The 20,339-nt window shown below is 59.4% G+C and overlaps 1 protein-coding gene across 6 annotated transcripts in view; it reads right to left on the bottom strand.

Annotated features, from left to right (window-relative positions):
* The window catches only part of ARNT2 (aryl hydrocarbon receptor nuclear translocator 2), a 133,195-nt gene that overhangs the window by 80,237 nt on the left and 32,619 nt on the right, over window positions 1-20,339 (bottom strand). For all 6 annotated transcript variants that reach the window (XM_040493469.1, XM_040493470.1, XM_040493465.1 and 3 more), the window contains exons 4-5: window positions 19,424-19,637; window positions 15,878-16,091 (exon numbers count right to left, since the gene is read on the bottom strand). In XM_040493469.1, the coding sequence (XP_040349403.1) occupies window positions 15,878-16,091; window positions 19,424-19,637 (428 nt within the window). The remainder of the gene's footprint in view (window positions 1-15,877; window positions 16,092-19,423; window positions 19,638-20,339) is intronic.

Below are 20,339 nucleotides of genomic sequence, written 5' to 3'. Positions count from 1 at the left end.
CTTATAAGACTAGCGTTAATACTTAATGCCGCCCATCTCTGAGAGAGCGAGAGAGAGACGCCCGGCCTGGGGGACTGAGCGTCCTAGTCAGTCTGCGGGGAAGGAAGCTGGGAGAAGTGACCACTGGCAGTGGTGATCATGTCACTGAGCAGAACAGCCCAGAGAGGGAAGCGTTTCCAGGGAGCAGGACAGGCTCGCAGCGAACCATCCCTCCTCTGGGTTAGGACTTAGCCCATGGCCCTCGAATAGCAAAAGGAACACAAAGGGACCCACAACTAGAGCTGGCGACAGGGGCCGAGGCCCCACAGACGCTCACGAGGAGCCCTTCTTCCCGGCGGTCTGGCTTGTGCGCGAGTCCGCCCTGCCCCCCGGGGAAGGCGGTGGGGAGCCTCTGGCCGGGCAAGGGGCCGGCGGCCGGGCCATCGTGCGCAGAGCATCACGGAGGTGATGTCCTGCACGCTGACAAGGGCAGGATGGAGGCGGGGGTAGGCAGAGACCCTCAGTGGGGGACGGCCACACTGCCTCTGCCGTGGACAACCGGGCTCCCGCGGCCTCCCAACAGCCCCCGGCTTGGAACTTTTGCTGGCGGACACATTCCAGGCCTGACGCCAACCACCCGAGCGCCACCCGCGGCTCCAGTGTTCATTCCAAACCCGCACCCCGCCCCCCGCCCTGTCCCTCCCCCGCCGTGGCCACCCCTGGCCCCCCCGGCCCCCCCGCACCTCTTCTGCTATTTAATCTGCAGAAACAGTACAAGTGCTTCGTCCTGTTTAGAACATGCTGGGCTGTGCTTTAAAGAAACACATTCCTCTCGGGGTATCATGCTACAAAAATGCCAGAAATGCAGGCCTGAGGCTTTCATTGTAACGGTAAACGATGAAGCGTCCTCTCCATCCTTGGCTGCGGAAAGGCCGCCCGGCGCGTAGAAGGAGCCCGGGCTGACACACTGTGTTCCAGAAGGCAGTTTCAGGTCATGCCTTGCCTCCCCTGCACACTGCTAACAAGGCTATCAAGAAAACACAAAAATAGCCACAGAAATCCGTATCCATGCGGAAACGTGGCAAGAAGGACCTCGAACAGATCCGAAACACGGAGGGATTTCTGCAGGAACGGGGCACGTGCGGCCTGTGGTTCAACAAAGACAGAGGAAGGGACTGTCTGGGAAGCAAATAACAGGTTCCCCTAAGGGGAGCGTCCAAATGCACAAGCAGGAGAAAGACCAGGGAGTCGGGAAGCAGACGAGGGGTCCCAGGGCCTGGACGGAGGGCCCCGGCCAGAGCTCTCGTGTCACCTGGGCTCTGGCAGCCAGCCCGCCCCGTGAAGAGGAGGAAGGAGGCAGGCTGCCGGGGGAGGGGGCTGGGGAACGGGGTGGGGGATGGGGGGGGGACCCTTCCAGCACACACGCCACCCCCCCGCCAACCCCGGCTGGCGGCAGCCTCCCAGCCCCGCCCCCCACAACCCAGCCCCAGTCTAGAAAAATTAACTTTCAAAGAAATACACACAGACCCAAACCATTTCAGCTCTTTGTACACGTTAGGATCCAAGGATGAATGAAAAGGTGAAGGAGGCGAGCGTAACGCATGGGAAGATTCAACACGGCAAGAAGGATGTGACTGCAAAGTCACACCAAGTACCCCCCCACCCCCACCCCACGAAACGCATTCCAGGGACGCGGGCCACACCGAAATACCCGATCTCAGTGGTACGCAGAAGATCCTTCATAAACAGAAAGGCAATGACCTGAGTCCGGGAAAGACTGCTTTTGGGTGAAAAACGTGATTTCGGGATCAAAGCCCAAATGAGAGCAGCTCAACCAGGAAACTAGAAGAACCTCTGAGAAGTAGTCCCGGAGCCACAGAACAGAGCCCACAGCGGGGGACACAGGGGACAGGGGACACACTGCAGGGACTTCTGCTTCCAGTCCAGACAGAGCAATGGGGCCCAGGTTCACCTTCCCTCTGAACCCATCAAACAACCGACAAAATACATAGAACAACAGTAAACAGGCGAGGCGAGGCCACGGGTCCCCCAGGGACCGCCTGGAGAGCACCCCCAGGCCGCAGCTCAGGGGACAGGGCCCAGACTGAGCCAGCTAGTGGAGGATGTGCACCTGGGAGACGAGGAGGGAGAACCAGGGCGGGAGGTGCACACAGGGGACCCCAGAGTCCTGCAGGGGTCCCCCGGAGCCAGTACCAGGCTACCGATCGGCCGGTGCGTGTGAGGAAACCACCTGAGGCCAAAGAAAGTGCCCGTGGGAAGGTTAGATAGATGGAAGAACTGAGAACTGAAATTCTGGACGTGAAAACCGCTGTCTCCAGTGGCAAACACACAAGATGGGATTAAAGGCAGACGAGATGTTTCAGAAAAAGAGATTAGTGGAACTTGAACACACAGAAAAAAGTATTCAAAATGAAATACACAGAGATCAAAAGGATTTACGGAAATGAAAAGAGCATCCGTGAACCGTGGGAGAACTCTCGCCGTCTAATATATGTGTAATTGGTGTCCCAGAAACAGGAGGGCAAGACGGGAACAGGGAAAAACATGTGCGGAATGAAAAGCTGGTACTTCTTATAAATATGATGAAAACCGTAAGCCCGAAGATGAAAGTCACTAAATGAACACCAAGTACAATAAACACGAGGAAGCCATACTAAGGCGAGCCATAATCCCATGTTCAACACCAGTTACAAAGAGAAAAACCTTAAGGCCAGCCGGATAAAAAGAGGTATTTTGTACCTAGGGCAGAGTTGAGAACGGCACGGAGTGTCTCGCGGGAGTCAACGCCAACGAGAAGACGCTGGATTCACAACAGCAAAGGAAACCACAGGCCCACACCCGGCACCAGCACCGCAGGAGAACCCTGACACAGAACGTTAGCAAGTCAAATCGGACCACGTCCTGCCCCAAGTGCGGTTCATCTCAGGAACCAAAGACCTGCTTCGCTTTGAAAAACTCAACAATGTAATTCACTGCAAGAACTAGAAAGGAAATGCCACACTGTCATCACGGTAGAGGCCATCTCCCCCAGCCACACCCCTCCCCCAGCTCCACCACGGACGGACACCGCGTCCGCTTTGCCCACCCACGTGCTTCCCGTGTCGGGCGCAGTTACGCGTGCTGCACGAGCAACGAGGGGGTGGCCTCACGACGCGCCACCGACTCCATCAAGTGCTTCCCCTCGTCCGCAAAGACCCGCTGGCCAAGCCCTGGGAGCCGGCAGTCCTGGAGAGGAGGGCCCGTGGGGGGTCCTGTCTCAGCTCCAGAGCCTCGGCTGCTCCCAGGGGCCAGCCTGGGGGTCACCACGGGCTGCCTTCCGTCCTTCCAGGGCCGCCAGGGCCGCTGCTGACCCCCAGTCGCATCCCCCGGTGCTCGGACCCACCGGACGGGCGCGGCCTCGCCCCAGCTGCTGACAGCGCCTCAGCTGACGGCTCACTCGGGCACCTTCTCATAAAGCCACACGGCTTGAGGATGCCTGGGAGTCTCACCCTCCCCTCCAGGCGACAGCCCGCCCTCTTGCCTCCAGCGGGACAGCCTCCAGCGTGTCCTTTCCTCCCGAGTCCCCTGGGCCATCAGGCTGAGGCGAGACCTTCCTGAGCTACGTCTTGGCCTGGCCCCTCCTGTCACCTGCACTACTCCCCCTTTAGGGCCCCCCCAGGGGTGTCTCTCTCCGAGCGTGTGTGCAGATCCCCATCCAGGCTTGCTGTCCAGGCACTCGGCCTGAGACAGAGACTGCCTGCATGAGGAAAGCACCAACCGAGCTCACAGGGCACTGTCTTGGGTGCCACTCACACCGTCCTCGTGCCGGTGGGGACCCGGGAACCCAGGGAGGACCCGTACCTTGTTCACGACTGCCTAAATGGTCTGGGGTAAACCCGGGACCCAAACCCATGGCGGACTATGGCTCCCAGACCCACACTCTTGGCTCCCCCACCCCGGGCACAGGTGAGTGTGCATGGGGACAAACTGTGAGGCACGTGCACTTTCCCGGCCCCGTCCCATAGTGTCAGCCGGGCTGCTGAGGACAGAGGCAGGGCGACCAAGGGGGCTTCGAACTGAGCATAAGCACGTACATTCCACCACGGCCGGGCTGTCTCCTGACACGGCCAGGGGCTCCCGGGCAGGGTGCATTCCAGAAGGAGCCAGGCGGCCCAGACAAGAGCTGGCCTGTATGAGCGCTGAGGTCCCCACGGCACGGAGCTCTTGTGATTCTGGGCCCTCAGAATACGTGCACTTGATTCAAGGTTAAAGAATGACATTGTAAATAGCTCATTTGAGACTAATTTGTGTCATCACCAGAAAGGGGAAAACTGAAACCCATCCGTCGTCGGATCACTGCCTGAGTAAACGGCTGGCAGGCGAGGCTCTGCGTTGGTGCGTAAGAAAAGAATCTACAAAAATAAAAGGAAAAGTGAACGCAGATGTTCGTCTCAATTAGCTTCTACTGGGAGAGCAATAAACAGGAAAGATCACTGCTGTGCGTGCATTTTTATTTAACCGTTTGGTGTGAGTCATGACATCTCAGAAGGAAACGTGTCTCTTTTTTTAGTGAAGCTAAAGGAAACTATTTTAATTTTCTTGATCCTGCTGGAGTGTTTGCAATCGAGTTATTTTTAACCAAAGCATTACAAAATACGGCCGCCACGTGAGGCTCTTACTAAAACCTGCATCCTACAGGAGCAAGCAATGATTCCTTTGGTCTCTTCAGTTGTCCTAAAGTAACTCGAAAGAATTTTATCTGCCTAAAAACAATACGACTCATAGGTTATTTTTCTTCCGATTTCCCATCATAGGTGGAGAAATCAAGTCTTTGTCTATTTACTGGTTGAGCCTCAGAGCTAGGACCAGAGATACTTGGTTAAGAATTCCAGGCTTGCAAAGAGGATTTCAGGGCTCCTGCTGCTTACTGTCAATTATGTTGCTGACAGATGACATTGTTAACATTTTGTTTCTTCTTTATTTTGATCCTGCTGACATGTTTGTCCTGCTAAAAAACAGATCCGGGCTGTATTCTTTCATTTTTATGGGTGTTTGTTTGTTTGTTTTTGGTGAGGGACACACTGGGCGAGTCCGGACGCCTGGCCTTTACCACGACAGGGTCAAAGGCAGAGAAATGGGTTGCAATGCCAGCCTCAGAAGCCTGAAAAGAGCCAGTAAAATTCAGATGTGCACGGACATTGAGGACCACTGTTTTAGGGGCTGGGGATTTTAAAAAGTTACTAACAAAGCTGCTGTTCTGCAAGCATTACTTGGATGTTCCGTTTCAGGAAAAGCCAGGCTACAGAAATGGAAATGCAGAGAACAGACCTCGAGGTTTGTAGCATCACAAAGGAACGCAGCGACGCTCTGCTGAGGTGGTGACGTCTCCCCGTGGATTTAGAGCAAGATCGAGGGTTCCCAAGCGCCACGCACACGCATTTGTAAGGGGCTGGGAGATACGAAGACGGGCCCGCTCGAGAGAACCTAGCCTCGTCGCCGCTTTATCTCGACTCGCCCACGTGCGGGGCGCAGGGGACACAGGGCTCCCAGCCATGGCTGCCTCCCTTGCGTCCCTGGCTGCCTTCCTGCCTCCCTGCAAGCCCCTTCGTGAAGAGGGCTGTGCACACCTGTCACTTCTCCCACGGATGTGGGCTCTGGGACCGATGCAAAAGCCCGTCATTCGGTGCCACCAGTATTCAGCCTTGCAAAGCCCAGCATGCTTTGGTTTCAGGCCCCATTCCCAAACAAGCGGTTACTCTGGAGCTGTTACCCTGGACCACACCGGCTAGGGCCTGGGGCGTGGGAGGCAAGGACAGGAAGAAAAAGGAGTCTGGGCCCGGTGATGGGGACAGGGTGCCACGCCACAAAGGACGCCTCGGGAAACCTAGGCACAGGGCCCGGCACCAGCTGGCCTGCATCCACTAGTAAGTGCTGCTTCCAGAAACTACTCCGTACCCTGAAGACTGGCAGAGCCGGGCCTGAGCGGGCTGGGTCCTTGTCACAGCAGAACCCGTCCCGGGCTGGAGGCCTAACTGCCCCTCACCCATCAGCTGTCCACTGCTTGCCCCCACCTCCCCGCCTCGGGCGTCCCCGCACCACTGCCTCCCTCTGGCTCACCCCCCGACTCCCTCCTCCGGCCGTGGTGACCTTCTACTGGTCTCTGGAGAAAAGGGCCTTGGTCCTGGCCCCACTTCTGTCCACGAAGGCAGTGCCAAGTGGCAGGTCTGGCCCGAGGCAGGACCCAGGCACCAGGCAGTGAGTTGAGTAGGAAGGCGGGCGAGGGGCTGGAGCGAGGAGATCCCAGGAGAGGGGCATTGCTGAGAGATGGCACGGCACCACGGGGCCGGGCGGGTGACCGCTCCAGGCCCCAGCAGATCCGAGAGACGCGGAGAAGCAGGGAGAGAGTGTGCTCTCTGTCCCCCCTCGGGCGGGCCTACCCCCCCCCCCCCCCCGTCCAGGGGGGAAGACCGGGCCCCAGGGGCGGCGGGGGGGGGGGGGGAGGTGGGGAAGCGGGTGCAGGAGAGTGCAGGTGCAAGGATGCGGGGAGGGGCTGGAGGACCGCTCCTGGCTCCTGGCGGCTCACGGCGCACACAACAAACCCGAGCGTGGGCACGCAGAGCGCCTCCCGCACCCGAGCCACGTCGGTCGGTGAAGAGGGACCGATGAGCCCACGGGGACCCGGCAGTTAACACAAACGCGTCCGTGGAAGGCGTGGGTTTTGTGGCCCGATTCAACATGGCAAGCTGGGGCCACCGACGAGGTGCCTCCTGCTGTCCCCAGCCAAACTCCCTTCCGGCCGAAGAGATGGGGCAGTGACAACACGGGGCAGCGAGAAAGGGTCACCAAGGTCCCCCGATAATCAGCTCTCTTAACGTTATCTGGGTGGAGAAAGAATGAGACTGAGTGGACAACACGCCCTGCTGGTTGTGCTCCCGGAGAGCCCACGTCCCCACCATCGCTGCACCGACGCGGGTCTGCCTGGAACCGGTGGGCGTGGCCTCGCGCGGAGACAGGTGAGATGAGGCCGAACTGGGTGAGGGATGGGAGCGGACGGGAGGAGGAAAGTCTGCACAGAGACACGGGGAGAACGCTGTGTGTGACCGGGGCAGAGACGGGAGGGACGCCTACAGCCGGGGAGGCTCAGGACCGCTGGCCGCCAGCAGAAGCCGGGAAGGAGGCGCGGAACAGTCTCTCCCACAGAGTCCACGGAAGGAACCGCCGTGCTGACATCCTGATTTCGGACCTCCCAGCTCCGGAGCCGTGAGAGAGGACATCCCTGAGGTTTTCGGCGGCCTGGTGCGTGCTGGTGGCAGAGACGGGCAGCACCCAACCCCGCCCCGCGGTCTCCCCCACGCCCCGTCGGCACCCTTGCCAGCTCGTCCCCCCGCTGGTCTGGCACCCCCCCCCCCCAACGACACGCTCCCCGCTCTGCACTTGGATCACGGGACTCCTCTGGGCAAACACCTGTAGGGGTCTGGCGTCTCCCGCCTTGGGGATGGGCACCCACCCCCTCCCCCCCCCACCATCTCCTCCCCAGACCTTCCCGGGCCTCACGCGCTCCTGAGAGCCCTGCCCAACCCACCAGACAGGCCTGGTGACAGGTGACATCGACAGGTTCTCAACGCCCCACCGACTTTTCCTGCTCAACACTCATCGTGATGCGCAATGGCCGTTCCACGTGATTATGTCGCTGATGTCTCTCTCCACCCCTAGCCCACGGACTCCCCGAGAGCCAGACCACATCAGTGTTGTTTCTCAGTACACCCTCCACAGTCAGCACAGCGTCTCACTGGGTGTGGTGCGCTCATGGACGAGGAGACGGAGACCTGGGGCGGTTAAGTCCGCCACCCAAAGTAAAGGGCCGTGAACCGTGACTGGCACCAGGGGATCCTTCCTTCCACTGCCCCCCAGCTGCCTACCCTACAGCCCAAGCCCACACCAGCGTCACCCGTAGCCACCCAGGAGAGCACGCACACGGGCGGGGACGCGGCCCTCCAGCCGGGATCCGTGATGGGTACACAGACCTTGCACTTGACTCCCTTATCTGCCGGGACACCAGAGCGATAACAAACCCAGCCGGCTGAGTTGGAAACCTGTCCAGATTCATGACCCATCTTTCAACATAAAATAGAGAAAACACAAGCGGCTTTAGCACGCCTGGTACGGAGGGAAGGGGACCGAGGCGGGTCGTACCAATATTTAACCTTGGGAGGAAAGAACTGAGCCAGCACCAAAGTGCATCTGGGATAACGGATCCGAGGGGGCTGCGGTTTCCAGCGGGAACGTCGCTGAGAAGGACGAGAAGTAACCAGCCCGGGGTTCTCAGCTGCACTCTCTCGAGGGCTCACGGAGCACCTGCCCGCAGATGCTTCCTCCGGGGCCGGCGTGTGGACTACATCACTGGGGCCTAAGTCAAATAAACATGCTCCTCTCGCCACTAAAACACTTTATTTCTATTTCAAACACAGAAACCCAGTAACGCTGTTAATCGCTGACTCAGACAGAATCGGGAAGTTTTTTTTTTTCTTTTTCATGTTTATCTGTTCCCCTCATAAGGCAAGAAACAGGCTGCCGAGCCGTGTTTTGGATCTCGGGTTTTGGCACCAGTCCGAGGGCGAAGCCTGGGTATCGCAAAGAAAATAAGCCACGTATTTGCAAGTGTGGTTTTAATGAAGTTACCTTCGTGACGGACACGTGGGAAGAGGCTGTCCTTTTCCAGAACTGATACAGCGGCGGGGGGAAGGGCTCCACAGCTCACAGAGCCCCTGTGGGGCCGTGACCTGACGGTCCCGCACGGGAGGACTGCACGGCCGCGCCCACGCGGTTTTGCCCTCGCCCTCTTCACAAAGTGTCCCCGAGAAGGCCCGGCTGTCTTGGAGGGTCTGGGGCTCAGTGCTGACAGCCGCCGGCCACTATCCCAGCCACGGTCCGTGACACGTGTCTGTGTATCACGTGGAGGTGGGGTGCTTTCTGCTCCGGCCCGGGTCGTCCGGGGCGCCAGTGCGGGCGTGCCCTCGGTTCCTCGCTGTGTCCCTGAGCCGCGGTGGAGGATGCCGGCCGGCTGAATATACGGCAGCCCCTGCTGACCCCGCTGTCCGTGTGGAGGGCAGACTTGCAGAGTGATGTCCTCCCCTGCTGCTGCATCCCCAGGCCCCGGGGGGTGGGGGGGGGGGGGACACAAACCCCAGACACTGTTCTCCTCCCGGCTCTGCCCCAAGGCCCGGCCCTGCCCGAGACCCCCTGGCCATGGCCACAGCTGCAGGAGGCCCCCAGCCACACCCTGCTGATGTCTTTTGATGCACGGCTTCTCAGACGTGAATATGTATATAAATTAAAAATGAAAATGCAGGTGCTGAGTCAGCCCCTGCCCCCCCCCCCTCACCGGACGATGGGGCCTGTGAATCTGCATTTCTAGGAGGTTCCCAGGGGCTGCAGGTGGTGCGAACCCACAGAGCACAGGTACCGATCTCACCGGGGTTTACCATCCAACACAAATCAACGTCTACTTTGAGGGTCACAGCTAACGTGACAGTCCCCACCTTAGGTTAAAGTCAGAGATGAGACGACCGGACAAGGACAAACAGAGGTGGACCCAACCCAGGGGACGTGGTGTCGCGTCCCAGGATGCGGGCACCAAGCCAGGCCTTGCCAAACTGCGAGCAGCGCCACTGGGAATGCACGTTCCCGGGCCCTCCACGCTCCCGCCTCAGGAGGTCTGGGTTCCGGCGGAGTTGCCTCCCCGACAAGTTCACAAGTGATGCTCAAGCAGCGGGACCAGAGGCCACACTGTGAGAGCCTACACGAGATCACGCAGGACCCCGGAGGCCCCTGTGTCTGGGGCCCCACTGACCGCTGCCCACCTGCCCCTGGGGCAGGGGCCCCAAAGCCCTGTGTTGAGCACTTTGTCTGGACTGGCCACGCGAGGCCAGCCTTCTGAGGCTTCTTTGTACCCAGATGTCCCCAAAGGCACAAAGGCTCCACCCTCACAGACGAGCTCCGCTTTGCAGCACCTGTTCGGCCCCGGCCCTGTGGCCCCCAGAACCTCTCCGTGACTCCAAGCGTCTCTCTCCTCACCTGTGATCTGGGGTCCATACCAAACCCCCCATCACCCCCAAATCCCGGGCAGGCATGCCTGTCACATGTCCCCAGGTGATGAGTTCTCGGCCCGGGTTGAGAACCACTAAGTGGGTTAAAAAAAAAAGAAAAGAAAAGGTGCTATAAAAATGTAAGAGAGCTCACCACAATGTTACTATTTCGCCGTGAAAGTACAACGCGCCCAGCGTACTGCAGATGTCTCCTCTCCCTGACAGGCCCACACCGTCTTGAATGTCACACAGACCCGAGGAGAGGTCGATGACCCAACAGGGGTCCCCGGAGGCCCGCTCTCCCGAGCTGCTATCTGGGCCCAGACCAGCACCGGCCAAATCCTGTGAGCCAAGGCCGAAAGCATCTCTGGACCGCAGCGGGGCTCCCGGGAGACGTGGGGTGGGGGTGGGGGCTTAATTGCAGCTGATTGTGACTCGTGGCGCTCGTGCACAAGGGGCTTTCTGGCCACAGCCCTCAGGGACCGACCCGGCCCGCGCTCTCCCCAGATTATCACAACAGCTAGGAAACGGGGTCCATTCATTCGCCAGCAGCTGGGAACCCCACGCACACAGGTACCTGCTGAATGCATGAGCTTACGGACAAAGAAAGTGGGGGGAGGGAGGGGAGGGAGGGGAGGGAGGGGCGAGAGGGTGGGGAGGGCAGGGGTGGAGGCAGGGAGGGATAATTAATTCTGCTTTGGCTCACATCCGTCTCCACCACCGCACTGCCCCAACCGCTGCCAGCTTTTCCCTGTATTGAGCCAAAATGCTGGCCCGATTCTCCGGACAAAGGAAGAAGGAGTCAGACGGAGGGGATGGGCCACGCCAACCTCGCTCTGTCGGGGCCACGGGTTACCCGTTTCCACACCCGCGTCCCAGGCGGGGTGGCTGGGCACTTCCTACGCGGCACGGCGCCTGAGGTCACCGATGAGACGCCTCCAGCTTCTCCTCCCAGGATCGAGGCCGGCCAGAGCTTAGCGGCCACGGACAGGGGTGGAGGGGAAGTTGGGAAAGGCCACGGACGCAGAGAAGGACGCGCTCCCTCTGTGCTCCCTCGCTGTGCTGCCTGCCCTCCGAACCCCGGCCCGTGGGGCAGACTCAGTCACCCTCAGAGGCTCTGGGATCACCTGGGAAGCCCCGGGCCTCTCCTCAGCTCCCTCCCTCCCCCCGGCGGGCTGCGGCTGAGGTCACTCAGACGTCCTCGGTACGTGTCTCTGGAGCACGCCCCCCACGCCCGCCGACTTTTATCTGACCCCTACCACCGTCCTCGCCTCTGCCAGAAGCTTCCCCTCCGTCTCAAGCCCGGAACGCAAATATGTCAGCGTTCCCCCAGCAATCAAGATGTGCCCCCGCCCTTCCCCGAAAGGACCACCGCTAACACCACGGAGGCCAGCTCTCCCAGCCGGCCGGTGCAAACCTCCCTCCCTGTGGCGACTGCGCCCCGTTTCCACAGGGAATCACCCCTCCCTGACCTTCCGGCTTCACCCCCCAGGCCCAGACTCCTTGGCCCCCCTGCAGTGGGCAGGGCAGGTCCTGAGCTCTCTGCAGGGACGCCCGGAGAAGGCGGATTCTGCTGGTTCTGCCGAGCGGTCCACGGGGCCCGCGGCTGCTAACACACACCTCCGTTACGTGAGGAGAGCCCGCCTGAGAATGCGCCCCGCGCAGGAGCAACCCCACTCCCGGGTCCCGCACAGACCCCAAAGAACTGAAAACAGGACCTCAAAGAGGCGTCTGCACGCCACGTTCGCTGCCGCGTTATTCACAGCAGCCAAGATACAGAAGGAAGCCCAAAGCCCAGCGACAGAGAGACAGACACAGAAAAGGTGGTACACACACCCTGAAGTATCACTCGGCCTGGAAAAGGCGGTGGGGGAGGGGGGGAGCTTATCATCTGCAGCACGATGGATGAATTGAGAGGCCAGCATGCTAAGTGACGTGAGCCCCTCACAGGACAACCGCTGCATGGCTCCCCTTCCGTGAGAAATCTACAGGAGTCAACTCAGAAGCAGAGAACACGAGGGCGGCTTGAAACGGGGAGCTGGGGCGTAACGGGCGCAACGTTTCAATCACGTGGGGTGAATGAGTTCTGGAGTCAGCCGGCTAACACTGTGTCTGCAGCTAATACAGAGAGCGTGCTTTAAAAACACCTATTTTATTTGTTCATTTTATGGGGGGGGGGGGAGGACCAGAGCGAGAGGGGGAGAGACGGAATCCCAAGCAGGTTCCGCGCTGTCAACGCAGAGCCCCACGCGGGGCTTGATCCCACAACTGTGAGATCATGACCTGAGCTGAAATCAAGAGGCAGATGCTCAAGACTGAGCCGCCCCGTTGCCCCCAGGGGTGGGCGCTTTGAAACACGTTAAGAGGGGAGAGCTCATATCCAGTGTTCTTAGCACAAAAAGGAGAGAAAGGAAGAGAGAGAGAAGGAAAAGGAAAAAGCCACAAGGAACACGGGAAATTTCTGGAGGTGACGGATGTGCTTAGTACCCCGACGGTGGCAATGGTATCCCCGGGTGTGTGCGGACGACCAGACTCACGAAAACATACGCATTAAACACGCTCGGCTGCTCGCGTATGGGCGTACCTACAGAAGCGAAGCCGGGAGATGGAGAAAACCATGCCCAGCCAGCGTAGTTACATTTTACGAAGTCACTGCAAACACCAACTAGCGGGTACTGGACCGCTGCTCCGAGACAACAGCTCCCGGATAGCCTCCGCGCACAGCACCGTCGTCATCCGGGATTCGGAACTGTGTCTCAGGTGCGTTTCTGCTCCGAGACCCCTCATTCGGTATCGCCGACTCGGTAACCCTGCACTGCCGGCCACCAGCCCCGTGACTCGCGCCCGCGAGAAGCTGACCCACACACGAGGGTCTCTCCCGTGAGGCACACGGCGGCCCGCCCTCGCGGACCCCGGCCGGCACGTCAGCCTTCGCTCCGGGGTCATCTTCGACAGCAAGATCTCTGACAAAAGCACGAACACGCAAAACCAAACAGAGCAAAACCACCCAGGGCAGCACAAAGGGCTGGAGGCAAGGGCAGCGACCATCCCGTGTGACCTTAGCCAGAAACGCGGGCCCCAGCGACTCAGATTTTCTCCCCTCTGTGCACGTCCGCGTCTGCCTGCAAATGCATTTTGGGGTTACAACTGAGTTCTGCCAAGAGGCAGATTTGCAAGTGCAGACTCCCGAGTGACGGGGGAGGAGCGTGGTTCCGTTTCCAGCGTCTGATCACTGTCTGCGCCTGAAGCTGGCAGGCCCTTGCCGTCCGGCAGCGATAGTCCCTGTGTCACTCAAGCCAGTCGGGGCTGGTTATCTGTCACTTGAACCCGGGCTGGCTGCACAGCCACTTTTCTGTAAGCGCAGAGGTCTCTGGGAGGAAGGCAGGCCCACCGTCCAGTGAGGGGGACTGCGGGCCCACCGTCCCGTGACGACATGCCCCCCCTACGGTGCACGTTCAATGCCCCCCCAAGCACCCCCCACGTGGCACAAGCCCACCCTGTGGGTCCCACAGCTGAGGCATGGACTGTGCAACAGAGAGGCCCAGAGGCCAGGCTGAGCGCCACCCCCCCTCGCCACTCCCAGCGACCTGCCCGGCCCCCTGCCCCTCACCCTCCCAAGCTGACCCCCACCAGGGGGGCCGCGACCTTGCTCGCCACGCCAGAAATGAAGGGACGGGAGGGCTTGAGACCCCAGCCCAGTAGCCAAAGGCCCCAAATAACCCCCGAGGTTGATTACGTGTCCATCCAGGTCTGGTGAGTCAGCTAGACCCATGGCCAGAGCCTGACCTCCCCCTGACCATCACCCCCTCTGCCATCTGCCCCAGGCGGGGCTCCTGACTGGGTTTCCAAAAGCCACATCCTGTGGTCAGACCCAGAAGCCTAGGGAAAGTAGGGAAAGACAGACGGCTCTTTCCGGAAAAGGTGACTCCAGCTGTCAACACTTCCTGGTTGATTTACTGTCCTTCTCGAGTCCCTCTGGAATGCCTAACTTTATAAAGCGTCTCCCTTGGAATTGCTACGTGGGGCTCTCTGATCTGGCTCGAGGCTGCGACTGCAGAGTCTGTTTTAGCATCATTTCTCAGCCTGTGCGTGGAGCTCCCTGACCGGCCAGGCGTCACCGTTACAGGCCACGCGGAGGTGAGCACAGCACAGGCCCCGTCCCCATAACTCCCCACCGCCCCCCCCTTACATGTCACTGACACCAACACTGACACCATTACCAGTATCGTCCAGAAACAGCTGTACTTCTATTACTTCTGACCACGTCTGCCTCAGTCTTACCATAAGTGTTAGGGGCCGGCCTGTGTCCCCCCGAAATGAGTATGGTAGAGCCCTAACCCCCAGAACCTCAGAATGTGACTATATGTGGAGGCAGGGCCTTTAAGGAGATAATGTTAAATAGAGACATGAGAGTGGGGCCCTAATATGACCAATGTCCTCACAGGAAGAGAGACATCGGGGGCGCCTGGGCACAGAGCAGACCACGTGAGGACACAGCGGGCAGGTGCCAGGGACAAGCCGGTGAGAGAGGCTTCAGGGGAAGCACAGTCTACCAAGGCCTGGGTCTTGGACTTCCGGAGTGTTCCGGAGTGCAAGAGCGTGAGAAAATAAATTTCTGCTGTGCCAGCCACCAGTCTCTGGTATTTTTTACGGCGGCCCTAGCAAACGGACACAACGGGCAAAGCGTTCACCGCCCTGCCACATTCACCAGGCTCCTGCTGAGGACACACACGTAGACGGAGACCCCGCGGCTCTCGGTGCAGCAGGGAACTGAGGGCACAGACGTGTCTACCACCCAGCGCAACACAAACACGACAGCCCAGTGGCTTGTTCTGAAAATGCAAATTTGTTCCAACGCGACTGAGCTGCCGGGGAACAATCCGAGTACGATGTGAGCTCTGTGTGCGCTTATGCGTGCTTCTGTCCACAAGGAACGCTGCGTGAACACAGAGAAGCGCACCCAGCTGAACGGAAGCACGCGGCTCACACACGCACGCACTTCAGACACCTGCCGGGTCCCCCAGGCTGTCACGCATCACAAGCCACCTGTATCGGCCGTCACAACCACCTTTCGACTTCTAACATCACGTGACTGTCCTCGCACAAAAGCACGCAAGTGGCAACCCTTCCAGGACCCACCTGTACGAGTAAATTTCACGTCAGTCTCAAGGCCTGGTGCCACATTCACGTTTATGAATTTCTTAACCGTTTAATGTGTAAAATTATGCTCCCATTTTTACCAGGTTCCTATTCCTGTTTTTATCTGTCAGTGATTCGTTCTTGAGTGTTGTGCTCCTAACCCGTCCTTCCCGCTGCAGCTTTTATCTCCAGAGTCTGCATACCGCGGTGACTTCCAGGAATGCGTATGTTGTGTTACAGCAGAACTGACTTTATTTAGATGTTACAATAAGGAACTTCATTGCAGGGAACTAAGTAAGGCCTAGGTAATAAATGCCTATGATCAGGATCACCATAATTAAGCTCTGAGAGGCATAAACCTCATCACAAAACATGTGGTTCTGGCTAATGTAGCAACATCGCCTCCTAGTGACAACATCCCTTAATTGCAGGTAAAATATAGAGACAGGGAAAAAAAAACCCTTATGTATTAAAATCGAATTGTTTAAATGTTACAAGGTAAATGAAGTCATTGCACAAGCCAAGTCAAATAGATCCCCTCACCTTTAGGCAGCTTTTTCTGACCTCCAGCTTCACCTTTAGGCAGCTTTTTCTGACCTCCAGCTTCCTGATCTGTTTACTGAAAGACATCCCTCTCCAGGCTCAAACAGCCTCTGGGAGGGGGCAGCACTAACCTGTCATGGAGTTTTCGGAGGTGCACAGCTGCTCTCTCAGCTTCTCCACATCGTCGGGGTGCACCTGCTCATACAGGGTGCTCCCAAACCATTCTGACTGGGGCTGGTTCAGCACGGGGGTGACGGAGTCAGACACGTAAATGACTCGTCCCGTCTCTGCCGCCACTACAAACAGAAAGCCATCGGCTGCTTCCAGGATGAGGTGCTTCAGCTCCTGGGAAGAGAAGATCGAGGTTAGGACAGAACACTGACAAACGCAGCCTCATTAAGTTGTCCTATCAGCAACCTTTGACTTTTGTTCCCTCACTGGGATACACAGCTTTAGAAACTTTGATTGCTTTTTTCTTATTGAAAAATAAGCTAAAAAATGCACAGAGCTTGTCCTAGCTCTGAGATACAGCTACTCCAAAGACTTCTGGCCCTGCCTAAACCAGCCCTCTCTTAGGGAGAGAAGGAAATTCTTGCCCAGGGCAGGGGCTGGAAAGCAAGGAGTGATCACCAGAATGTGCTGGGCTGCCATAGGTGTGAATAGCCTCGCCTACATATTCAAGCTGCAGTCCTGTTGCTGGGGCACAAGGAGGGCCCGGGGCACAGGGCTCAGTACAAAAGGTGCTGCTGCTGGAAGGGAGGGGAGAGCAAGAGAAAGGGGACAGTGAGGAGGGCAGTGTCCCAGCCACCGCTCCCGCACGGCTGGCGTGCACTTCCTCCCCTTCCTGCGCTCTGAGCGCGATGCCGGCCGTGGATACGGGAGTATCTCCTCATATTCGGGCACCCGTCGAACTTCCAGAACTCCTCGACAGACTCTCCGGGCAGCGTCGGGAGGCAGCAGGGCACACAGCATTGCCCATATCGCTTCATGGCGAGAAGAAAGGTTAGCTGCGCCAGCCCTGGGGTCGCGCTGACTCACGGGGCTCGTGACGGTCAGCGCAGGCAGGAAGGAAGCTGCGTGGAATCCGTGAACGGGCAGCGGGCAGCCCCGCCATCATCCCAAAAGGGGCGTGAACGGAGCAGAGTCAACTCTGTTGAGATGTCTCTTCTTTGCCTGAAGGCGGCCCAAGTGTAGCCTACCTACCCGTGTCATTTTCGCATCAAGTCCGATGCAATGTGCTCTGCCCCTCTGGGGGTTGAGGAGCTAACTCTCCCACATGCCCCGCGCCCACACGTGCGCCTCCAAACACCCCATGCGCTCAGCAGGCTCCCGCCACAAAGGGCCACTTTCTGCTGGGAATCCTCCGTTCGGATGTTGCCCCACTGTAACACCGATTGAGCGCCCACAGCACACGTGGGAATCTGACACATGGGGCCCAGCCCCAGGACGCTCCGAGGACCCAAAGAAAACGCGGGTCTGCTGGTGAGCAGAATCTGGGGAGCTCTGAGCTCTTGGCTGGGTCAGAACTGGAACATCCTCGGCCTGGGACCCTAGGGCAGAAGCAAACTATACGGGATTTTCTAAGAAAAAGTTTGTTTTGTCCACTTTCCTTGCTTCGTCCTTCAGCTGATCTGTGCCTCCCCGCCGCTTCCTTAGCTCAGAGAATGGGTCGACGCCTTCACGTTCAGGACCACAAGAGCTCACAACCGGTAGGACCGTAAGAGGGGAGCAGGATGTCTGCGAAACAGCGGATCCCGTGCGCCGGCGGACGGGGAGGAGGCTGAAGGCTGCGGGAGGGTCTAGGGGTCGGAGCCTCACCCTGGTCACGGCCCCTCTATCTACCCCTCCGCGGTTTTGTCTTCCGGGAGCACGTGATTCCTAATCAAGGTCACGGGCTTCCGAGCTCCAGTTAAACCAACAGGAAGGCCGGCGAGCACGGGTTCTGGAGGGAAAGACGTGCCTCTCAACCCACGCAGCTGTGTGCCTCCGGGCACGGTACTGTCCTCAGCCTCCGTCTCTCCACACGGGTTTTTCCGGTGGGATTTTGTGACACTGAATGAGCTCTTGTGTGTGGACACTCAGGAAGGGCTTGGCATACAGTCGGCGCCCCATGGATGCAGCTATTGTCACCATCGACCACGGAACGGGCCGGACTCATGGAAGCAGAGTACCCGCCTCCCTCCTCACCTTCCCCATCCTCAGTCACTTAAGGATGAGGATTAACTTCAAAGGCGGACCCGGCAAGACTGTCGTGAGTTAAAGGGACCCGTAGAGAAAGCGTTGTTCTTACCCTGGTGGCTCACGGGCACGTAACACGTTTCTGCCCCGTCACCTGCCAGGGGTTCCCGCCTCCCGTTACCGGCCAGGCCCCGTGGGAAGCAGAGCCTTGGCGGGTGGGGCTACCCTACGGAGGGGAGACGGGGCTGGCGGCCAGGCCCCTACCGCCAGGCTCTGGGTCCTCCGGGTCACTGTCATGGCAAGGCCACAGCCTCCTCACACATGCGAGGTCAGGCGCCAGGACGACAGGAAAGGGCAGGTGAGATCCTGTGGCCACAGAGCGGAAGTCACCCGCGTCTGCCCCTTTTCCTCGTCCTTTTGGAACCTCGCTCCCCTGACCTGACACAGCCCGGCCCCACCAGAGCAGACGGTCTGTCTCTAGTCACGCCTTTCGCTCCCGCCCCTGCGGCCCCACGCCCACGACCTCTTCCTGTCAAGCGCCCCATCCCCGGCTCTCCGGGCGCGCTCTGGGCCCCCCCCCCCCCCCCCCGTGGCCCCGCACTGCTGGGGATTCAGGCCACGCTCTGCGGGCTCCTCAAAGTCTCCCTTGCTTCAGTCCTGCCCACATTCTCCCACGGCCACCTCACCTTGCCTGTCCCACGCCCACCACCCTGGACCAAGTCCTTCCAGACCCACCGGCCCATGTGTCCTGCAAAAGCGTTCGGGGTCAGGGACGCAAAAAGCCTCCGTTCATTCCAGAGTCGAGCAAACTGAAGCTTGCAGCGTTTGAGGACCTGCCTCTGACGGGCGCACAGGCCAGGGCTGAGAGTGGGACACGGGCCTTCCCGTTGACGCAGGGGTTTGTAAACTTGGTAAAACACTATCCCGCCAACCACTCTGCGTGCGAGCTCTTCGTCACGGATGGAAAGCACGGCTTAGGGGCCCGGCCAACCTGTGCCAGGCCCCGGCTCTGCCTCTGAGCGGTGGCCGGACCCTTGGTGAGCCACGACGCCCTCGTCTACACAGCAGGGACCAACACTAGCGGCCTCTCCCCCGGCTAGAATGAGGAAGCGCGAAAACGGGCAGAGAGCTGGCAGCCGGCGGTGATGACGCCACGATTATCACCACGACCGCTCCCGGGCTGCCACCGTGAGTGCCACCACTCGCTGGCATGGCGGCACGTGGCTTACACGGACACGGTCCCACGTCCGCACACTAAGCCCGGGGTGTTCTTGGAGAGATGCCTCACTGAGGTTTACGGGAAACGCAAAAGCAAAGGAGACAGAGATGGACAAACACCGCCGCGAAGAAAGGGGTACGACTTCCTGGTTCCACCCACCCCTCAACCTTTAACCCCTTTCCCCGCGCAGCTGGTGTCACCCCGGTGACGGTGACTTCATCCCCTCCCCACAGTGACTCCGTGAGGATGCGCGGGCCCACGGACGGGCCACGGACGGTACCTGCTCCGTCAGGAATGACGGCTTGTAGGCGCCGTCTGTGGACTTGTTCCCTGTGCCCCTCATGGACTTCATGTGTGACACGGCCATGCGGAGGATGGTCAGCTTGTCCGGCTTCCGGGCCAGCGCGCTGCACGTGGGCACCATGTCCGACAGCTCCGTGATGTACTGGGTCATCTTGTTCCTCCGCCGCCGCTCGATCTCGCTGTGGTTCTCTCTTCCCGAGAGCGCGACAACAGGGCGGGGGAAAGACAAGCGTCAGACCAGCGGTCGCCGTCTAACAGGACCGAGCGGCGCGTCCGCTAACACCTCCCCGGAACGGCAGCCGCTTCAAACACAGACCCCTTGCGGCCTTCCGGGGGTGGGGCACAGGCTTCCGCAGGGCCCCGTCTCACTTCCAAGGGCGTCCTGAGCCCCTGTCATTGTTCCCACGCACCCGACTAGTTTCCACTAAGCACAGAGAATGGAGACCTGATCCCTCAGCCGCGGGAAGCAAAGCCAACGTGCGCGCGTGCCTGAATCTGCACGTGGGTGCACGCCCGCTGCTCGGAGTTGTGCTCCACGTGGATGTGTGTCTCCTGCGGCCCCACAGTGAGAAGCACCGTGTGGCCTCACCATCCCCAGGGCCACAGACGGACGAGACCGTGGACAAACCTCTCCCGTAGGCCCGGCAGGGTTTCTACGGCCCAGGATAGGACAGGTGTGCTCCAGGCTTATTAAACACCGAATGGCCCGTTGGTTAAAAAGAACTGTGAGGGGTTGCTGGAATCGTCTCCGTGACGCGTGAAGAGGAAACCCAGCAGAAGGGATGGTTGGGTGCTCCCACCTCGGGATTATTACCTTTAGGGTGAAGCAGAGTAACAGCCCAGTGCCACCTGGGCCCGGGACCCCCCACCTGGGCCCGGGACCCCCCCCCCCC

The sequence above is a fragment of the Herpailurus yagouaroundi genome, unplaced genomic scaffold (assembly GCF_014898765.1).
Source record: "Herpailurus yagouaroundi ecotype Mexico unplaced genomic scaffold, PumYag 185, whole genome shotgun sequence".
NCBI lineage: Eukaryota > Metazoa > Chordata > Mammalia > Carnivora > Felidae > Herpailurus > Herpailurus yagouaroundi.
Note: the sequence above shows the minus strand (reverse complement) of the source record. Positions and strands in the feature narration are given on the sequence as shown.